Below are 23,228 nucleotides of genomic sequence, written 5' to 3' on the forward strand. Positions count from 1 at the left end.
TGAGGTGATTTAACATCAATTTAATCCTGACTTTGGCCCAGGGTAGAAGTGGACTTTAATATTCTTTGTCCTATGGACTGAGAATGACAAAATGTATTGCAGTATTATTTTTTACTTGTTTGTTTTGTTGTTCCAGTTTTAGATCAAATCCAACAACATGTTCAGGTTTCACCCCCAAAATTCTTCCGATTCTTGAACAAGGCTTCATGCAGGTCAGTTGGAAGGTAACAGGATAAGGAAGACTACTTCATTTTTCTGCACTGGTTTTGACTTCTTGGTGACCTCTCTGTGGATGAACCATAAAGACATAAACTGAAACAGATTTAAACACCAGTGCAATCAAGAGAATGAAGAAGGGAATCCCCATGATTATATGAACAGTCTAGAAATCAACCACTTAGAGTGAAGCAGGTCAGAAGGCTGGGAAATGAAGGTGAAATTCATAAGACTATGTAAAGTGTCTGAATGTACTAGGAGATTATACAACCAATTTGGAGAATTTAGAGATAAACAATGATAAGTACATAAAAAAAAAAAAAGAAAACAGGCAGATTAAAGAGACTTAGTTCCAGGGGTAGCAAAACATTCTGCAAGAAAATAAAAATAACCAAAGTATACTCTATAGCTCAGGCAATGGTGTTGACTGTACACCAGTGCTGATTAATGATCCAACCAAACTCACAACAGAACACGGAGAGGATGGGAAATGGGAAGTGTGTGCATGTGAGAGAGAACCTAGTCGTTACCTTTCCTAGTGGGAATTCAATAAGCAATGCCTAACACTGGAAAAGCAAGGAACCAGAGCACCATGGTAATTTAGACATATGGAGGAAAACAAACACCAAAACACCAGTTAAGAAAGTGAAAGGGGGTCTGGAGGAGTGCAATTTTTTGTAACAAGCTTTGTAGAAATATTAATTTGTTAATTTAATAAGCCTATATTATGCTTTGCATCAGTTAATCCAATCAGTTAATTTAATATGTACTTATGTATTACTTTACATCAGGCACTGTTCTAAGTGCTTTACAAATGTTAACCAGTTTAATCCTCATAACAACCTTCTGCTATACATATTATCATTCCCATTTTACAAATAAAGAAACGGAGACGTACAGAAGTTAAGTAAGTGCTCAAGGTTACACAGCTAGTAGGTCTTGGAGCTGAGAGTAAAATTCAGGTGGTCTGATCCAGAGCTGCCTCTCTAGTTGATTCTTAAAGGATGAATATGTATTACTTTAATTAAAATAAAAACAAAAATTTAAAAATCTATATGTGACCTTTTAAGAGGATTTATTCCTAACTTTATGAGTATAGAGGCAAAGTTCTAAATGTAATCAGTTATTTTTTCTATAAGCAATTAACTGAAGCAGAATGTTAAACACAAATTAGCTAATTTTCAATTCCCTCACCAAGAATTCGCTGAATTCCTACTATGTGCCAGCCACAGGAGCAGGTGCAGGAGACTCAATGCTCAATGAGAAAAGGTCCCTGAACTTGGGAGACTCACTGTACACGAAGGGAGACAGACAACTGTATGACTACAGTAGGACATATTTAGTAGATTATGTTTGGAAAAGAATGGAATACAAAATAGGCAATCACAGGGTAGTCTGGGGAGATTTCCTGGAGATGATGACCTCTGAGCAGGGCTTTACAGGTCAGACAGGAGTTAGCCAGACGATAAACTGTCTAAAGTATGTTCATGGAAGAGGAAAGACCAGTAAATACTCGTTAAAATGAACGGAATTGATTGGTCTCCTCTTCCATTCTGAAACACATGTCAAAACAATAGTATTTAAAGCCCCTCTTAACCTGGAGAGCTATAGCCCAAGCCAATGGGGTGCAAACCATGCTGCTAAACTCCAGTATCAGTGGTTGTTTCTCTAATCAAAGGAAAATATGAATTGATAAGACTTTCTTCATATTAAGCTTACCTTTTAAGCCTTCTCTTAAAAATAGTTAGATAGTAGTCCAGGCCCTGGGGTCTGACAGCTGGTTTCAAATCTGCCGGCTCGACTCCTTACCAAATGTGAGAGCCAGGGCAACAGTCACTAAACCTCTCTGAGCCTCAGTTGCCTCAGTTGTAAAATGAAGACAACATCCCGTATCTCACAGAGTGCTGTGAGAATTAAATAATACACGGATCATGCTTAGAACAAAGGCCTGGCAAACACAGCTCTGTTGTGTGCCACTGCTGAAGGTGATAATGAATAACTAAAAGTTACAATTAAGAAAAAAAATGAGTTGTAATTTCCTAACATATTATGTGTTGTGTTATTTTAAGATAACTTGGCAGCTATACCAAAGATTCATATTTTATGCTAGTCAATAGTCCTTTATTTGGGTGCCAGAATTTTAAATGGTAATATTTTTATGGGTTTCTGCAAAGAGCACTATGACTTCTGGTTGTCCTGTCCCCGACAGATGGCAGAATCAAGGCTCTGAGCTAAAGAAAATGCCCCAAGTACGTCAGCATCTGATCCTTTACCCTTCAGTCCATCTGCGCTTAAAGTTGGCTTCGTCCTCTATTCTAGAGCAGTAAGTATGTGAAACAACTATTGGATTGTTTTCTCAAAAATGGGTCTGTCCCAAACCTCCCAGTTCCAGAATGTTCCAACATAGTTCCTTGCTCTGCTTTGGGCTCAGCAAGTTTTCATGTTACAAGAGGTCTGAGAGCTTTGAAGAGAAGTATTTAACCCTGATCTGTGTGTGTGTGTGTGTGTGTGTCAGGGAAAGCATCCTGGAGGAGATATTATTTGTACTGACTCTGAAGAAGCAGCAGGAGCTGGCTGGGGAAGGAGGCCAGGGGTGGGAGGGAGAATTTCCTGCAGAGAAAGAAGCTGTGCCAAGCAAGGCCTGGAGGCTGGAAGAGCCTGGCCTCTTAATGCAGCTGCAAGGGCTCAGTGTGGCTTGAAAGGTGATTGGAAGTGGTGGGTGGAGACAGAGGTGAGGTGAGCAGGGCCTCCTCATGAAGGCCTCTAGTCTAAGAGTTTGGATTTTATCCCTAGGATCTTTAGGGGTTGAGAAGAAATTTCAGGTTTTAAGCAAAGGAGTAGCAACGATGAGATACGGATTTTTGAAAGAGACCCACAAGGAGCCTGGGATAACTGTTGGAACATGCCTAGCACAGGGCCAAGACCGCTTCCCTTCAATTTCCTTTCCAGTGTTTGGAACAGAAAAAGCAGGGTATGGCCTTCTTCAGGCTCCTTAAAGTCTGGGGTCACCAGTTCTTAGTGATCTCTGAAAGAGGCGTGGAGGGGGACTGTGTCCCATCTGAATGTGGAACTCTTCGACTTTGGAGGCTTTTCCCTATGAATAAGAACTTATATATTTTCTGGAACATCAGTATTTCAGTGCCCCACGACGGGTAAGCACAGGGTAAGGACTGCCCTAAGGGGTGAGAACCTGGCTGGTCCAGACCAGTGCTCTCAAGGAGGCATGCTTGAAGGCCTCCTGGATTAAGGAATGGAAGAAGCTTTATGAAAATAATGATATATTGCCTCTAAATTATTGACAAGTTCTATGCTAAGCTTTTTATATGGGTCAGCTATTTTACACAAAGCAATCCTCCACATGTTTTATGGCCAAGGAAATAGGCCTAGAGAACTTAGGTGACTTAACTGAAAGTCACAGAGAGGGCAGGGCAAAGATTCAAAACCCCAGATCTATTTAGAGTCACAGCTCCTTCTACTGCTTCTTCTTTTCCTGTGGGGGAGACTAAAAGGTAACTCCCTTACCTGGTTAATTTTTACCTGGAGTTCATCCAGAGTAGTCATCCCTGACCACAAGATGGATCCACAATGGATCCATTATCGGAGAAGATGTTGGAACTTCTATTTATATACTCTTATCTCATTCTTCTTAATTTCTATTTTCTGTATAGTGTATATGTTATATTAGCATAGAACTATATATATTATTTCTGAATAATTAATATATTATTAGGGGCTAAGTTCTCATAAATGCTTTACTAAGAGAGATGCAGTTCAGGAAAGCTTGGGGATTACTAATCAAGAGGTGTAGCCAAGGTTCCATGAAGAGGTAAATATTTGTGGGAGACTTTGCAAATCCCCCAAGATACATACATACTCTCTTCATGAAGCCCACTATCTGCCACCAGGACTTTTAAAATCCAAATATGGCCACATAGTTCCCTGTGTAAAATCTTTCATGGCTCCCCATGACTTAGAAAATAAAGTACTTCATGGAAATCCCTTCTCCAGGCTCACCTCTCCTGGAGCCCCTCCCATACTTTCTTTTTTTTTTTTTCCTCTTTTTTTTCTTTTTTTTAACATTTTTTATTGATTTATAATCATTTTACAGTGTTGTGTCAAATTCCAGTGCCTCCCATACTTTCTTGACCTCTTGCCACATTACTTCCTGCTTCTGAGCCTTTGCCTCTGCTGCTCCATCTACTGAGAATGCCAATCTCTTGCCTCGTTCCCCGCCTTCTACCTGGCAAACACCTTCTTACCTTTTTTAGATTCAGGTCAAGGGACACCACTTCCATAAGGTGTGTCTGCATGGCTCCTAGGCCGGCTGCTGCGTTCTTTGTCCCCTTTATCTAATAGCACCTCCGGAACTTATGGGATTTATTTGTTGATATATCTGCCTTCTATTGACCAGACTGTGAGCCCCTCGAGAATAGGTACTGTGCCTTATCTACTGTTATTTACCTGGGATCTGCTGCAGGAAACTTTTGAAACCTCTCCAAATCTGGGCTTATTGCTGTAGAAAATGCACTGGATAATCTCTAGCTCATACGACTGTTATGAAGGTTAAAATGAGGTCATGTTTAGCTTAATGTTGGCACAGAGTGAACAGTTAGTAAACGATAGCCATTATTATAATTCAGTGTTGTAAGCTATAATATTTTAAGTAAAATAATGGGTAAAAGAGTAAATGCACAAATAAATGTGGTGACCTAAGCAAAAAACTCCCCACTCATGCTTTTCACTCAGCTTAGGAAAAACTATAGTAGAATCTTTCCCCTACCCTGGGAATAGATTTCTATTTCTCAGCCTTTGGCCACAATTTTCTTTTTCTCCTGTTGTTGTTCTTCCCTACCTGGTAGCATAAGTATCAGAGATTCTGTAGTTTCAGGAAAGAGAATTTATCAGGGCTTGATGGTTAAGAAGGAAGAACAGTCCAACTGCTGTTTCCATTCTCCCTCTCTCTCCTTCTTTTCCTTCCTGTGGGGGCAACAAAAAAGACCTCAACAAAAATTGGCTCAAAAATTCAGTGTGATTTCTTTGAAGATTTCACTGGAATCTTGATAGGTATTGAAAGAAAAAGTTTACAAATCAATCAATAACACTGGCAATAATAAATAACTGAAGCAGAGTGCTGAACACTGTGACGACTCCCTCATTCATCGTCTAAGTACTAACAGAGGACCTGTTGGGTGCCAGACCTTAGAATAGACCCTAGAAAGAAAAGATTGTCTAGGGCAATACTCTCAACCTCAAGGATAAAGCTTCCAGGGAGATGGACAAGCAAATCTATGACTAGCAGGCTATGTTCTGTGGCACATGATCAGGAAAGCACAGGATAATACCCTGAAGTAGGCAAGTCAGGGAAGACTTCCTGGAGGTGATGCCTCAGCTGGGTTTTAAAGGTTAGCCAAGGGTTTGATAGACTAAGAAGTAGTTGAAAGATAGTCAAGTCTGAGGGAATAGCAGTAATACTGGTGAACTGGACTAGTTGGCTTTGTCTATTTCTCAGAATCTAATGTGGATATCAGAAAGACTATTAATGAATCAGCATTGAACTAATAGGATTCCATGCCTCAGACAGGTGGGCCTTAAGCTAAAGTGCTATTGTAAAAAAGATGTTCTTTTTCTGGTCTGAAGGAAAATTTTGACTGAAAGGTTTATGATCAAAGGGTTTCCTTGGTTAAATTTCTCAACTCATTAAGCTTTGGTTTCTTCATCTCTTAAATGGAGAGTATAAAACACCATCTATCTGTGATAGAGAAGGCTAGTTACCAACCCATCATCCACTCTCCCCTTTTTCTTTAGTGATGGAGCCAGGTTTTGTTTAAGATGACAGTGTGTCCAGATTAAAACACACACACACGTTTCCCAGTCTCCTTTGAAACTAACATCACCATGTGACTAATACCTGGCCCTTGAAATAAACTGATAATATTATATGGTATTTCCAGGGAGGTTATTAAAAAGGGAGAGGGTAATAGGAATTGACCACACATGGGCATGAGGGAATCTTTCTAGGTTGATGAAAAGGTTCTAAAGCTAAATTGTAGTAATTGTTGCAAAACTGTAAATTTACTAAAAATCATTGAATTATACCCTTAAAATGGGCAAATTTTATGGTAAGTTATACATCATTAATATCATAAAATAATTATAATTATTATTAATATAGAAGAACATTGTAAATGTTTTTTAAAATAATGCTTTATTAAAAAGACATTGCTGTAGCCATGTAGTCATGTTCTAGCAATGAGATGTAAGTGGAAATGTTACTTGGGACTTATGAGAATGCTCCTTAAAAGAGAATGGAGTTAAAGATTAAAAGTAAGTGGATGGATATCACTAATTATCAGAGAAATGCAAATCAAAACTACAACGAGTTATCACCTCACACCAGTCAGAATGGCCATCATTCAAAAGCCCACAAATGACAAATGCTGGAGAGGCCATGAAGAAAATGGACCCCTCCTACACTGCTGGTGGGAGTGCAGTTTGGTGCAGCCACTGTGGAAAACAGTATGGAGATTTCTCAAAAGACTAGGAATAGACCTATACCATATGACCCAATAATCCCGCTCCTGGGCATATATCCAAAAGGAACCCTACTTCAAAAAGACACCTGCACCCCAATGTTCATAGCAGCACTATTTACAATAGCCAAGACATGGAAACAGCCTAAATGTCCATCAACAGATGACTGGATAAAGAAGATATGGTGTATTTATATAATGGAATACTATTCAGCCATAAAAAACAACAACATAACGTCATTTGCAGCAACATGGATGCTCCTGGAGAATGTCATTCTAAGTGAAGTAAGCCAGAAAGAGAAAGAAAAATACCATATGAGATCGCTCATATGTGGAATCTAAAAAAAAACATAAATACTAAACAGAAAAAGACCCATAGACATAGGATACAAACTTGTGACTTGTGGTTGCCAAGGTAGGGGAAGGTGGGAAGGGATAGACTGGGAGGAGTTCAAAATCTGCAGATACTGACAGGCATATGTAGAATAGATAAACAAGATTATACTGTATAGCACAGGGAAATATATACAAGATCTTGTAGTAGTTCACAGTGAAAAAAAATGTGACAATGGATAGATGTATCTTCAAGTATAATTGAAAAATTGTGCTCTACACTGGAATTTGACACAACATTGTAAAATGACTATAACTCAATAAAAAATGTTTTTAAAAAAAGTAAATGGATGGATAAAAATATACCATGCTAACACTGATCAAAAGAAAGCAAGAGTAGCTATACTAATTTCAGATGGAGCAGGCTCCAAAGCAAGAAAAGTTATCAGGGATAAAGAAGGGCATTATATGATGATAAAGGGGACAATTCTCTAAGAAGACAAAACAATTCTTAATGTGTATGCTCCTAACAAAAGAGCTTCAAACTACATAAGGCAAAAACTGATTGTATTGCAAGGACAAATAAGTGACTCCTCTATCACAGTTAGAGACTTCAACACCCCTCTAATCAGAAATGGACATAGGCAGCAGGCAGAAAATCAGTAAGGATATAACTGAACTCAACAATACCAACAATCAACCGGGTGTAAGTGACATCTATAGACTACATCACCCCAAATTAGCAGAATACACATTCTCCTCAAGCTCACATGTGACATTCACCAAGACACTCCAAGTTCTGGAACAAAAACCACACCTTGATAAATTTAAGAGAGAAATCGTATTATGTCTGCTCTCAGACCAAAATGGAATCAAATCAGAAATTAATAACAGACTTAGAAAATCCCCTAATACTTGGAGATTAAACAACATACTTCTAAATAATACAAGGATCAAGGAAGAAATCTCAAAAGAAATTTAAAAATATTTTGAACTAAATGAAAATGAAAACACAACTTACCAAAATTTGTGAGTTGCTGAAAGCAGTGCTTAGAGGGAAATTTATAGCATTATATGCACTGCATATATTAGAAAAGAAGAAGGATCTGAAATCATTCATCTAAGTATCCACCTTAGGAAATTAGAAAATAAAGAGCAAGTTAGATCCAAAGTAAGCAAAAGAAAAAGAAAAAGAAAGAAAGAAATAATAAAAATTAGAGTAGTCAATGAAATTGAAAACAGGAAATAAGTAAAGAAAAATCAACAAAACCAGAAGCTGGTTCTTTGAAAATAAGCTCTAGTCTGGGTAACTAAGGGAAAAAGAGAGAGGACACAAATTACTAATATCAGAAACAAAAGAGGGAACATCATTACCAATTCCATGGACATTAAAAAGATAATAAAGGAGTACTATGAACAACTCTATGCCCACAAATTGGAAAACCTAAATGAAATGGACCAATTCCTTAAAATACACAATATGCCAAAACTCACACAAGAAGATATAGACCATCTGAATATATATATGTAAAAGAAATTGAATAAAAAATTAATAACCTCAGAAGTAGAAAGTACCAGGCTCAGATGGGTTCACTGGTGGAATTCTAACAAATATTTAAGGAAGAAATTATACCAATTATATACAATCTCTCTCAGAGGATAGAAGCAGAGGGATTGTTAACTTATTCCACGAGTCAAGAATTAACCTAATACCAAAACCAAAGATGTTACAACAAAACTATAGACCAGTACCTCTCATGAACATAGATGCAAACATCCTCAACAAAATATAAGCAAAGCAATCCAACAGTGTATAAAGACAATTGTACACTGCGACCAAGTGAAATTTGTCCCAGGTATGCAAGATCAGTTCAACATTTAAAAATTAATTAATATAATCTGTCACATCAACAGACTAAAGAAGAAAAATCACATGATCATGTCAATAGACGCAGAAAAAGCACTTTAAAAATCCAACACTCATTCATGATGCAAACTAGGTATAGGGGGAATTTCCTCAACTTGATAAAAAATATCACAAAAAATGCAGCTAACATCATATTTAATGGTAAGAAACTTGAAGCTTTCCCACTAAGATCAGGAACAAGGCAAGGATGTCTCCTCTCACCACTGCTTTTCAACATTGTATTGGAAGTTCTAGCTAGTGCAATAAGACAATAAAATAAAATAAAAAGTATAAAGATTGGGAAGGAAGAAAAAACTCAGTGGAATATAAAATGAAAGTAGGACAGAAATTCATACAGATGCCAACAGGAGAATAAAGATAAGAAAACTAGAGAATCGGTCAGGGAGGTACAACAACTGAGTATAACAGTTTCAAAAAACAGAGTTAGGAAAATAAAGGGAAGAAAACTATCAAAGAAGTAATAAAGAAAAATTCTCAGAATTGAAGGGCACAGCTCTCCAGTCTGAGAGGGCTTCTCAATCCCAATGAAACATTAAAAAAAAGAAAGAGTCACACCAAGGCACATAATTGTGAAACATCAGAATAAGAGGGACAAAGACAATATCCCAAAACCTTCCATGGCTGGGCGGGGGGCTTGGGGGGAAGATAACAGAGAATGCCATAGGAATCAGAATGGCATCAAATTTTTAAACAGCAAAACTAGAAAGTAGAAAAAAAAGTTTTCGAAATTCTGTGGCAAATTGACTTTTTTTTTTGCATTCTTTTTTATTTAAGTATAGTCAGTTTACAGTGTTGTAGGCAAATTGACTTTTAACTTAGAATTTTATTACCAGCAAAACATCTGTCACATATTAATCAAGAGCAGTCATTTTGGATATGTAAAGATTAAAAAAACTTTCTATGTACCTTTTCTTCGAGAGTTACTAGAAGATGTGCTCCAGCAAAATGTGGGAGTAAAACAAGAAAGAGAAAGACATGTGACCTGGGAAAGAGACACCAACAAAGTAAAGCTGACTAAGGGAAGTCCTAGGATAATGGTGAAGAAGAGCCCCAAAATGGTAACTGAAAGCAGATCTTGAGCACACCAGCCCAGATTGAAGGAAGATGAGGGCCTGAGGAGAAATTCAAGATAAAAAAAAAAAAAAAAGAAATTTATAAGATATATTCTCACTTTTAGGATCTTCTGCCATAACTTTTTCTTAACCTCTTGAAGTCTATATCTGCTTGCATGGGAGAGGAAAAAAACAAGCAGCAAACTCTATTTGTCCTGGTTATGATCACATTCTCTGACAGAATATATTAATAGAATATACATGGAACATATATGATACATTTGCAAATATGGTAAATAATGCTGCTTAGTTTTTGACAGCTTTTAACAACCTGGAAACCATTATGAACAGATAACATCTAAAATGAAGAAAATCAAGAAATGCATTTGTAAGCATGTTATTTAGAATAATGGATGTAAATTCCAGAGTTGAAAATTATAATTTCTGTAGACTCTTGGATGCCTGTGCATTACAGGATAGCAGAATCCAGGTGTGGCATGTGAGACCTTCTGAAGCCCCTCATTCCCTCCTCAACTCTCCTTTACTCCCTGACCAGCCAGACCCACTGGGAGGCTGGTAGCTTTCAGCTCTGCAAAGTGGCTTGAACAGCTCTCTGCCTAGAGTGCCAGCCCATTCTTGCCCTCCCCTTAGCCTAGCAAATATAAAGAACTCTGTTCTCTTTTGAAGTCCTCTCTTTGGACCTCTGAAATTTGTTGCACGTTATCTATTTACATACCTTTCTCCTCCTTCTACACTATGAACCTTTGAGGGCAAGAACTTTAACTTATTTATTTCTTTGTATCCTTAGTGCCTGGAATAGTAGGTCTTTATTCAGTGTTTACTTGGCTTCTCTGTGCCTCAGTTTTCTATTCAGTAAAACAGGTGTTATGTTATCTAATAGAGTTGTGTTCAGATATAAATAAAGTGGGCATGTGGTTTCTGTCTGATGGCATCTCACCCATTCTACTACATGCCACTGACTTTGTCTTGCTCTCTCAGGCCACAGGGACAATCAGGTCCGGCTAATCACAGCACTGCTTCTTTCTGAACACGGTGTTGGTTCAGACAGGATGGGTGGGGCCATGACCCAAGCAGAGGCATCAGAGGCTTTGATGAGGCTTGGTTTATGGAGGCTGGGAGAGGGTGTCTCTTCCTTTTAGGTCAGGCACCGTAAGGACATAGGCATGGGGCTGTTTGTGGCCCTTTTTCTTTCTTTGAGGTCAGAGGCAGCTTGACAAGCAAGCCAGCACACAGAGGAAAAGAGGTTTGAGAGAGAAAGGGAGGGAGAATCGAAAATATCATTGAGCCCTTAGATCCAGTGTGCCTGCAGCCAGCCTGTCTGTGGCCTTCCCAGTTACTGAAGCCACGAGATTTTCCTTCCACTCAAGCTAGTTTGAGCTGGTTTCCTGGCATTTGCAACCTAAGAGCTCTGACATACAGTTCATAAAGTACAAATGCTTGGCACAGAGGAAGTATAAAGTCATTGGTAGCTCTTACTACTACCATTAGTAATAATAAAAATGAGAGTTGAGCAACACATAAAAGTGAGTGGGCTTTTCTGTGTTCTTTCCCATATATTACAAATTCTTGCAGTATTCACATTTCTACTTTTCCCACAGTCTTCATTCTTGCAAACCTTAAAAGAAACTCAGTCTTCCTCTGATGGCTTCTTCTAGGTTTCTTTTCAGGGGATTCCTCAATGAGAGGTGAAGGCTGGAGGAACATGTGGTTTGCCTTTTTTTTATCTCTTGCTCTTTGAGATTCTTCACTTCCCTGTGGGGAAAGCACAAAGACACAAGGAAAAAGACTAAAGAGTCAGCATTATCTTTTCACTCCTATCTTCGTACATAAAGAGAGACAAATACTTACAAGTTCACTCATTACATCTGTCAAGAGCAACTGACGAGCAGAGAGCTGACCACACAGCAACCCAGTCACCAAGCCCCTGCTCCGTGCTGGGAGTCACCTAGCCGTGGGGGACACAGAGGAATGAGATGTGCTCCCTACCTCAATGAAACACATGCTTAAAGTAGGAAGACAGGTGAGGAAAACCAACGATCTGAGAGAAAGCTGAAGCATGAGCTTGAGGACAGGCTGAATTCAAGTTGGGGCTCTGTCACTTGCTGTGTGTCCTTGGGCAAATTACTTTACCTCTCCATGCCAGTGTACTTGCCTCACAATGGCAATAATAGAACCTAGGGTTGTGGTGAGGATAAACTGAGTTACCACAGGTCAAGCACTTAGCACAGTGCCTGGTACACAGGAAGTGCTCAGTGAATGTTGGCTGCTGCTGCTGGTGTTATTATAGGAGAAGTTTTTCAGCAAAATGTGTTCAGATAAGCTTGGGTACACAATATACCAGCTGACCTTTGAAATATGAGTAGTCATTTACTCGAAGAAGAAGCAGGTTACAGACATTCAAGGCAGCCAAAATAGCAATAAATATACGTTCAAGTGAATTAAGATGCTGTCTTTTACTTCTCTGCTGCTGCAGAATAGATGTAAAATGACTGGTATTTAAAAAGTATATTGAACTGGGCCTAAACCAGTGGTTATTCCAACAATGGGGGTCTTTTTCCCCTAGTCAAAGGTAAAAATTGTGTTGACACAACATTCTCACTTTTGGGATCCTCTGCCACAACTTTTTCTTAACCTTTTGAAGCCTGATTCTGCTTGCAGTGGAGAATCAAAGAACAAACAGAACTGCATTTATCATTGTTATGACCACATTTTCTAACAAAAACTCCTCGATAGTATTTTCTGTATTCTCTTTTCTCAAGATATTGAAGCCTATACACGTCTCAGGCCTCTATTTTCCAGTAGTAAAAGCACCTTTAGCTTGTAAGACAGAATCATATGTTGAAACACTTCATAAAGTTCTGCAAAGAGCATTTTGAACTGTGGGTGCTTTGCCCCAAGCTTCAGGATCAGGGCTCTGAACTCACAAGTAAACAAGTATGTCCTTTAAACTGGTAGATGTAGGTGATCACTATTATCTAAAAGTTCCTTGAAATATAAAATAGATGCCACAGAGTGCACAGACTCTAAATGCGCAGCTCAAGATTTCATGTACTGAGCACACCCATGTAACCAGCATCCAGATCAAGAAACAAAACATTGCTAGCCACTCTGAAGCCCCTTTGTGCCCCTGCTCAGTCATATCCTACTGCCCTGATGTCTAACAGCACAGATGAGTTTTAAGGACACCATTTTTTCCTAGACACAAAACTTTGAGAATCCCATTATTAATAGAAGCCACGATGAGCTTCTTGAAAATACCATATCCAATAAAAAGTGAATGTATTTAGCAACATAACTACAAAATGTATTTTGTATTTACTAACATATAACTACAAAATTGCTCCTGAATTTAAAAATCTTGACTGTAATTCACCTGATAAGGATGTCTTTATTTAAAAGGGATTTCCTTATATATTTCTGAAATAAATATTCTGTAGACTTAATATTGAATATCCTATATGAATTTAATGTTAATCCTAAACTATTTTTGCTTCATTAATGACACAGCTGGGTGTGATATGGTGCTAAGTTCTGGCCAATGGAATGAAAATGGAAAATTTATTTGTGACTTCCAGGAGGAATGCATTTCTTGGACCCATATTCCTTCCTATTGGCAGGAATGTAGACCTGATGGCTGGAGCTTTAGCATCCATTTTGGACCATGAGGCTGATCATGGGATGAGGATTATAGAGCACTAAGATAAAAGGAGCTTGGGTCCCTGACACTGTGAACTGCCACAAGAGAGAGTTATGAGGGTAGGCAGAGAAGACACAAGAGAAAGATACAGAGTGAAAAAAAGGTGAGTTCTTTTTTAATTAAAAAATGCCAGCTATTAAATGTAGGAGGAATGGTAGAAGTAGAAAAATCACTGTTTTGCAACCCCAAATGTAACAATTGATTTAGGGAAAGATTATCAATAGATGCTAAAACCACTGGATGAAGATTGTTGAGAAAACATATTCACAGCCTCAAAGAATCACACCACTCATTACTGACTGACTAGAAACACAAAACTGTAGTCTTGCAATGGAGAGGTCTGGCAGAGGCCACCTTAACCAAGCAGCAGGGCAACCTGACATTAAGTTTCTTCCGATGGAGTATAACATGAATATACTAGGTCATCTATGAAGCGCTCTTGGCAAAAAGATTTAACCTGAATCTAATCAAGCCTCTAGTATAGATCCCACGTCCAGATTATAGGAAAAATGAGATCTACTGGGACAAGTTAAGTGATACCTTGAAGAAATAATCAGAAAAATCCAGAATGTGGCTTGAATTATTAAAAACAGTCCGTGTCATAAATAATAATAACAACAAACTGTGGGGCAGGGCACTGTTACAGACTAAAAGACAACAAAGTGATAACATCAAAATATGTTGATTGGATCCTGGGGCAGCAAGTAAAACCAAAAATGGTACTTTGGGCACAATTAGGGAAATCTGATTTGACCTAATGATTAGAGAGAGAGAAGAAAAATGTGGCAAAATGTGCATAATTGTAAATGCAGTGAGCACATATGGTGTTCACAGCACTATCCTTTAAACTTTTCTGAAAGGTCTGAAATCGTTCTAAGTAGGATAAAAATATTGCAAATGGAGAAGGCCCAGGAAAATGTTCATAATATGCTGCTAGTGGGGGAAAAAAGTCTAAAAAATAGTTTGACATCATGACTCCACTACTTTTGTTTAGAGATGCAGGTATATGTGCCCAGAAAAAAAGTCCATGGGGGAGGCTTTAGCTCAAGAGGCAGAGTGCATGCTTAGCATGCACGAGGTCCTGGGTTCAATCCCCAGTACCTCCTCTAAAAACAAAGAAATAAATAAACTTAATTATGTCCCCCACAAATAAAAACAAATAAACAAACAAAAACTAACTAAATAAATCACTCTTCAAAAAAAAAAAAAGAACAGAAGGATTTATAGAAAAATGTTGGCAATGTGTATATGCAGGTGCTTTTTCCAGGTTTTTTGAAATGTTTCTATAGTTACAAAAAAAAACCCAACTTTTTTTAAAAAAAAGATCTGGTCTCTGTTATTGTGGAGTTTCCATTCTGACCACAAGAAAACCGAATGAGCTGGCCCCCCAGTTACATACTAGTGACGTGTGGCAATTGATGCTCCAATGCTGAAACCATGGCACTGCCCCCGAAAGACCCTTAAATACCTGAGGAAGTTGTGGTGCAGCTCCTTCAGGTACTTGTCGAAGTAATTCCATTCACTCCAGTGAAGCTGGTTCAACTGGCGCAATTTATCCCTCCACTTTCTCATGCTGCTCAGGCTCAGGCTGATGACCTCAGTGTACGTCAGGGTGGACTCAGTGGCTTTCATGTCAAGGAAAACCCTACACTGTCAGCCGGTGTTGACTCAGCATTATTATTAGTTGGCTGTGTCTAGTGCACGGGGAGGAGGGGGATTGGGGGTGGGGGGGAGGGCAGGGTGTAGAAAACTGTTTCAGGAAATCTGAGCCGGAAATAATTCCGTGGCCTGCTTTTTGATCATGGTCTGCTTTGGAAAGAAAGAGGTTAGCTATCCTCTCCATGGCTATGCTGTTCCCCATCTTTTAATAAAGTTCTTCTCCCCTCCTGCTGATGGAAGGGCTAGGAAATGCTTTTCTTAGGTTGTCATCTAAAATTCTTACTCTGTTATCACAGTGGTAAATTGGAAAGGATTCCAATTTTCCTTTCCTTTTGGGCCCAATCCTCCTCCCTTATCTCATGTTTGTTTGCTGAAAAGTTCTCTGTACCTCCCCAATCCCTCCACCCCTTCTGAACTGGTCACAATCTCAGCTACACTCATCACAAGCTGCGGGACCTCAGACAATATATGTCATCCTCTATGTCTCCATTTTCTTATTTATAAAGTAGGGATCTATACCTACCTTAGATGACATTAATAATAATAATGATAGTTATTATTTTTTTTAGTACCAGTTGTATGCCATTTAACCCTGGTCACAACACTATTGGTTTGGTATAAGTATCCTTATTTTAGGAATGAGTTGGTAAAGATGTTGAGCTTATTGGTTAAGCTGTGCACATGAGATCTTAAAACCAGTGGATTGCTGAGCTGGGGTTCAAATCTAGGGCTGTGTAACCCAGACTACTTCTACTGCGTTCAACTGTTGTCATGGAACAATGAGGTGATATAAGGGAAAGCACGTTATAAACAATAAAGTGCTATGAACTGAGTTGTTGTTATTCTCTTCCTATACATATATAAATAGGTTTGTGGATATGAAGTGTCATACGGCAGGACTTAAGTCCTACCTACTTCATTATGAAGACTCCTTCTGCATGCAGATGGGTGACATTCAATCACTTGTTGCCTGCCAGGCACCGTGCTAAGCCTTTACCTCTACTGTGCCTGGACTCTGCACAACAACTCTATGAGGGAGGTACTGTTATTCCCATTTTATAGGTGAAAAAAACATGAGGCTCAGAGAGAAGCTGGAACTTGCCCAAGATAACTCAGCTGGTAAGCAGTTGAACTGGTTCCTGAGTCTAGGTCTACTTGATTCCAGGTTCTGACCCTCTATGGTAAACTGCTAAGACTCAGGATACCAACACATATCAAACCCGTTTTCTTAAGATCTGAGCTTTTTACTATATCTTTAGGATAAATGTCAACGGGGCCAGGAATTTGCTGATGGGTCTGGAGGAAGGGTGTGTGTGAGGAGGGTGTCAGATGAAACACATACCTAGATACCAAAATTCCTGATCAATACATACACTCTGGGGTCAATGAGCATGTGGGAGGCATTACTGAGTTGCAAAGTATGAAGTTTGTTAGAGTCCCTAAGTAGCCCATTCTTTCCAGTAGATAGGAAGAGATTTTTGCACACAGGGAAATCTGACTTGCCCAGGGTTCCATATAGCCAGTGCATGAGGCGGATTTGGAACTAAAATGAGCAAGATTCTGACCCATAGGCTCGTAACAATGGTCACCCTTGACAGGCCCCTGCTATGTGTCAGGGACTGTGCTAAGGGCTGGATGCCTCTCTTCCCACCCCGGCTTCTGGGAAGAGGAAGCTGAGGCCTGGAGTAATGCGTGTCCTGCCCATGGTGGAAAGGATATGGGATGGTCTTGGCTTTTTCCCTCCTGATTATCAACACGTCTTCACCATGCTGCCGCAGAGTGGCGTATTTATAGAGGAAGTACACAATCAGAGGGCTCTTCCCGTAAATGTTAAAGAGGTTTGAAGTTAGCTCAGGGCTTCTGCAGACAAGGTAAGACTGGGCAGGAAGAAGAGAGGAAAAAAATGAAGGATATTGTCATTTTTACAGCCCGTATTAAGAAATGTAAAGGTATTAATATCCTTTATCCAGTAACTCCAGTTTTAGGATGCTTTCCTACAGAAATTATCCACAAAAAAGAAAAAAAACAGATTTAGGCACTAAGATGTCTACTGCAGTGATAATTACTATAGCAACAGATTAGAACAACCTAAATGTTCAAGGAGAAAATGTTGGTATTTCTACCCAATGGCATAATTAAAATATTCATGAAGAATTGGTACTAAAGTACTGTTTCAGCTATCATAGTAGATTTTAAAAATTAAGATACAAAATTAGGTAGATACTACTATGTATTTTATATGAAATAAATATAATTATATGAAATCAATTAAAAAAAAGATAAATAAGATACTAGAAGCATAGTTACCAAACTGTTAACAATCCATTCAGCAAAAATTTATTGGTGACTACTATGTATATACACTGTTTTAGATGCTGGAGTTTAAGCGGAGAATAAGACAAATTTCAGCCCTTGTGGAGATTGCTAATATTATAGTTGAGAGAAAAACAGTAAATAAATCAAGAAATAAAAGAATAACATGATATTATGGAATAATAAGTACTTCAGACAAGAATCAAGCAGGGCAAGGGATGTGGGTGGTGGGATGGGAGACCGGGGAAGAGAGGAATCTTTTCCATGGAATGGTTGGGGAGGGCTGCCCTGAGGAGGAGTGATCCTGGTGGATCCTGAATGAGAGAAGGAAGATCTGTGCCATGTTCCAGGCAAAGGGACAGCAAGCGCAACAGACCCTAAGGCAGACAAAGCTTAGTGCAGCTGAGGGACAGAAACAAGGCCTGCATGGCTCAAATGAGAATAAATGATGAGGCTGATGTGGGGTCTCTGGGCCACAGGAAGGAGTCAGGATCTGTTCTAAGTGTGATGGAAGCCACTGGAAGGTTTTGAGCTAGGGCACAACATAACCTGATTAATTTTTCCTAAAGACCCCTTGAGCTGATGTGTGGAGAAATGACTGCAGTAGTTCAGGGGGTTTTGAGGCTAGGAACGGGTGGCTGGGAGACAGGTGAGAAGTGATGGAATTTGCAATAAACCATGAAAGCAGAATTGGCAGGATTTACTGCTGGAGTCAATGTAGGTGTGAGAAAGAGAAGAGTCAAGGATGGCTCTAAAGGGCTAGGTGCCAGCTGCTCAGGTGGGAAGACCTGGAGAGGAACAGGTTGAAGGAGCAGGAAAATCAAGAGGTCTGTTCTGTGGATAAAGAAGTTGTGGTATATTTATACAATGGCATACTACCCAGCCATAAAAAAAGAATAAAATAATGCCATTTGCAGCAATATGGATGGACCTGGAGATTGTTATTCTAAGTGAAGTAAGCCAGAAAGAGAAAAAAAAGTACCATGTGATATCACTTACATGTGGAATCCAAGAAAAAGACCGACGAACTTATTTACAAAACAGAAACAGACTCACAGACATATAAAACAAACTTGTGGTTACCAGGGGAGGAAGAGGGTAGAAAGGGATAAACTGGGAGTTTGAGATTTGCAGATACTAACTCCTACATATAAAACAGAAAAACAAGTTTATAATGTATAGCACAGGAAACTATACTTAATATCCTATAGTAAGCTATAATGAAAAAGAATATGAAAACAAATATATGTACATATATATGACTGAACTATTATGCTGCACCCCAGAAATTGACACATTATAAACCAACTATACTTCAATTAAAAAAAAAAAGAGGTCTGCTTTGGACGGGCTGTATTTGAGATGCTAATAGACAGCCAAGAAGAAACAGAGATCAAGAAAGAGACTGGCAAGGGCTAAGAGTGATTTGTTTTCCTTCCTTATATTCCTCTGCCTTTCCCCAAAAATGTCAGTGGTGATTATGTACTACTTTTGTAGTTTAAAAAAATTATTTTGAAGAAGCGATTATAATTTAACCAGACAAATGCTGTCTCATGAATAAAGGCTGCAGCAGCACCTAACCACACTACTTTCTAATCCTGTTCATTTTCACTGCTTAATGAGATTTCTTCTGTCTATAGCAGGGTCCTCAAACTTGGCACTTTGACATTTGGGGCCAGGTAATTCTCTATTGTGGGAGACCGTCTTGTGCACTGTAGGATGTTGAGCAGCATCCCTGATCTCGACCTGATAGATGCCAGTAGTACTCTGCCCCCCACCCTCAGCTGTGACAACCAGAAATGTCTCCAGGCATGGCCAAATGTCTCCTAGGGGGCAAAAGTGACCCCAGCTGAGAACCACTAATCTATAGCAAGGTCCCACTGGAATCATAGAGACGTGGGGTTAGTAGGGAAACTATAGATTATTTAGTCCAATGATTCCTAAAACCTCATCTCCAAATGGGGGCCAGTCTGTGTTCACTGGGCTCCAGCAAAATGAGGGAAACAAGGAAAAATACATTGTAATAAACCTGACCTAAAGTAAATGTATTCACTTTAAGGACTCTCTTTTATTCTGAGATTGTCTTTTCTACTTTTTCACATTAATGACGTTTCTTTTATGAAATGATGGTGATACCAGATAGCAGTCATTTTTGTTTTAATGAACTTACTTAGAGGAAAAAAGTTTTTCAAAGTCTAGAAAAGTCCAAAGGGGATCTAGGATCCACAAATCTAGATCCACATTTATCCACGTGTTCTTGTGGCTGCCCAGTATTCACTCCCCTTTTAACCACCCCAACTCTTGTGTATTTGGGGGAGTTTATTTGCCCTCTACTGCATTGGGGCTTGATGGACTTTAAAATCAAGTGTTTTGCTCCCCACCAAAGGCCACAGGGGGGCTACTCAGAGGCCTTCACAGGCTCCGCCAGCCCCAGCCTTCCTCTCACCCACCCAGTTAGAGCCGGAGCACGTGGACAAAGTTTGGTAAATCAAAACTTCCGCTTCTGGGATTTTGAGTCTTGAGTAAAGTGAAATATAGGCTGAAAACACATGGGGGTTCACCTGTTTCAGAGATGTCACCTTGAAGAGATGGTTCGAGGGTTGCAACTGCCTCGAGTCTTCTCCTGGTCCCTGGACCGATTTTCACACTGCCCAGTGACTCAGTGTTCTTCCAGTTTTGCTCAAGTTGGCAGATTTTGTTACTTGTCAGCAAAGAATCCCAACTGATACACGTCATTTCAGTAATGTTCTCAATAGGTACTTGTCCATTTTTGCTTCCCTCTCTCTGGAAACAAGGAACGCGCTGCCTTTTGAAACATCTAGCTCTGTTGTCGGTAAGCAACTGGTTTCTGCTCCCAGGTGTGGGGCGGGGAGGGGCTTTGGGTGCAGCAACTGGGATGGGAGTGGAAGAACTGAATCACAGCCACCGGACTGGGCAAAGATAGGCCACTGAACAAGAGGAGAGACGTTCTGGAACATTAGCTCCAAGGGGCAGGTAGAAAGCAGAGGAGGAGACTGACAAGGACACCGGCAAGAGGAATGACATGGCTTGAGAGCCAGAGCTAGAACAGGAACCTGCAGACGGTCTGAGAAGAGCTAGAGGGGAGAGCTGGTTTAAAATGACAGCTTGGACTCTTATGAAGTTCTCTCTTACCCTAGATAAAAATCTGCCTCTTTGTAATTCCAGCCCTCTCCCTCCAGGACTGTGTGTTACATAACAGTCTTTAAAATATCTGAGGAGAGCCCTCACATCTTCTCTAAGTTTTGCTTCTCCAACCCAAACATATTCAGTGCCTTCAATAACTCCCGGGCCCTTCTCTCTCCAGCCTGGTCCCTCTCCCTGAGCACATGCCAGATGGGACCATCTGAAGTGGAACCAACCTCCTTCTTGTTCTGGGCCAACTGTATTTCTTTTTTTATAGTTCTTTATTTTGACATTTAGATATCAGTTTCTGCTATCTCTGTGTAAAAACCCTTATTTTTTTAACAAGATAAATTTATGTTCATTGTGGAAAATTCATACAATGTAGAAATATATAAAATAAATGATAGAAGTCCTCATCCTCACCTGCATTTCCCAGGAATAAATACCATTAATGCTTTTCCATGTATCCTTCCAAACTTTTTTATATGCACATACCAATTTTATACCAAAAACATATTTTAAAAATAAAAATAGAATCATAATACACACAATGTTTATAACTTTAATTTTTCACTCATTAGTATCTAAACACATTGCCTATAGTATTCTCTTGATTTATTAACTTTAGACTTTGTTGACTGACAATCTTTCATATCAGATGATATAAATCTGTTTTAACAGAGTATCCATATTATGAACGTTTCACAATTAACCTATTTATCTACTGAAATTTTAATTTTCTTCAGTGTTTGCCGGCACATACTGACACTGTAAGGGATGGCCTTCAATGACCACTTCTACAGGACAGGTGTAGTCATATAATGGAATACTACTCAGCCATAAGAAGAACTGAAGTACTGACACAGGCTACGACATAGACAAACCTTGAAAACATGATGCTAAGTGAAGGTAATCAGTCACAAAAGGCCACATGTTGTATGATTTCACTTACATGAAATGTCCAGAATAGGTAAATCCATGGAAACTGAAAGTAGATTAGTGGTTTCCAGAAGCTAGGGGGAGAGGGGACCAAGCTGGGAAAGTGACCACTGATGACTATGGAGTTTCTTTTTTGGGTGACAAAAATGTTCTGAAATTAGGGATGATAATGATACAACCTTGTGACTATACTAAAAACCACTGAATTGTACATAAAAATGCTGAATTTTACAGTATGTGAATTATATTATTAAAGAAAGATATAATTAGCTCTACCACTTGCTAGCTATTTGACTTTGGGCAAAATACTTAATATTTCTGAGTCTTAGTTTTCTCATCTATAAAATGGAGATAATAAATAAAACCTCCTTCTCATAGGGCTGTGTTAGGATTCAATGAATTAATAGGTATGATGTGTTTGGAATGTAAGCTCTCAATAATTGTGAGCTATTATATGTTAGGTTGAAAAAGCAAGGTGCAAAATAATGAATATAATATACCAATGTGTATTTTAAAAAAAGGTTTATATTCCTTGACATGCCTCATAGATTTCTAGAAGGATATATGGGAAATTTTGTTTGTCTCTGGAAAAGGGGCATAGGGTCTGGCGTGGAAGAGAGATTTACCTTTTATTATATAGCCTTAAATTACATAGCCTGTTTGATTTTTACCATGGGCAAAGATTATCTTTTTGATAAAAACTATGGTATTAAAAAGGGGCAGGCGGGCAGCAGATTATATCAGTGGTGCGCTTGTTAAAGTGGTGGAGTCACGCGCTGGCTCTTCAGTCAGGAGCAGCCAGCGGGGCCCCCCGGCATAGCTGGCTGAGGCACTCCCCTGTCATGTGTCTGCCAGGCCACGCGCAGGCCTTCAGCTGCCTTCCACTCCTGCTGAAATCTGCCACCATCCGCTCTAACTGTTGGGCTTCCCCACCCCGCCAGGGCAGATCACAGAGTGGGACACGATGACTCATCTCCTTTCCTCTATCTCTAGGGCAACCCCACCAGCCCTGTCAGCAGGAAGGACCACAACACTGCTGGGCTTCATTGCCTCCATTTTATAGAAGGTCAGAAAGGTTAAACAACTTGCTCAAGTAACACAGCCGAGGAGACGCAGCACCAAGATTTGAACCCGCGTCTGTCTGTCTTTTCCACCGTGCCCTGCTCCTTCTCAAAAGTTTCACTGCTAAATGCTGAGGGGAGATAGGCAGTGGAATAATTATGGAGAAATGAAGAAAGTTCAAGAAATCTACAGTACTTGCTATACTTGACCCAAGTCCTATGGCCTGACTCCCTTGCTAGGTGGTGGCCTGGGGAAACCTCAAAACCTCTTGCCCTGTTCAGGATCCTAAGGGCCTCTTCCCTCTACCTAAGACTGAACGTGCCATTGATGTAAAC

The 23,228-nt window shown here is 39.5% G+C and overlaps 1 protein-coding gene across 7 annotated transcripts in view; it reads right to left on the reverse strand.

The window, feature by feature from the left end:
* Nucleotides 1-23,228, reverse strand: part of FAM227A (family with sequence similarity 227 member A) — a 50,607-nt gene continuing 27,379 nt past the window's right edge. For 3 of the 7 annotated variants that reach the window (XM_072973523.1, XM_072973526.1, XM_072973525.1), the window contains 4 exons: nucleotides 17,155-17,312; nucleotides 15,245-15,397; nucleotides 11,695-11,831; nucleotides 5,099-5,193 (listed from right to left, as the gene is read on the reverse strand). In XM_072973523.1, coding sequence (XP_072829624.1) covers nucleotides 11,696-11,831; nucleotides 15,245-15,397; nucleotides 17,155-17,312 — 447 coding nt within the window. In that variant the 3' untranslated portion in view covers nucleotides 5,099-5,193; nucleotide 11,695. Of the gene's footprint in view, nucleotides 287-5,068; nucleotides 5,194-11,658; nucleotides 11,832-15,220; nucleotides 15,398-17,154; nucleotides 17,313-23,228 lie in introns of those variants that run through there. The other 4 variants (XM_006207177.3, XM_072973524.1, XM_072973527.1 and 1 more) reach the window with 4 other exon arrangements.

This window comes from Vicugna pacos, chromosome 12 (assembly GCF_048564905.1).
Source record: "Vicugna pacos chromosome 12, VicPac4, whole genome shotgun sequence".
NCBI lineage: Eukaryota > Metazoa > Chordata > Mammalia > Artiodactyla > Camelidae > Vicugna > Vicugna pacos.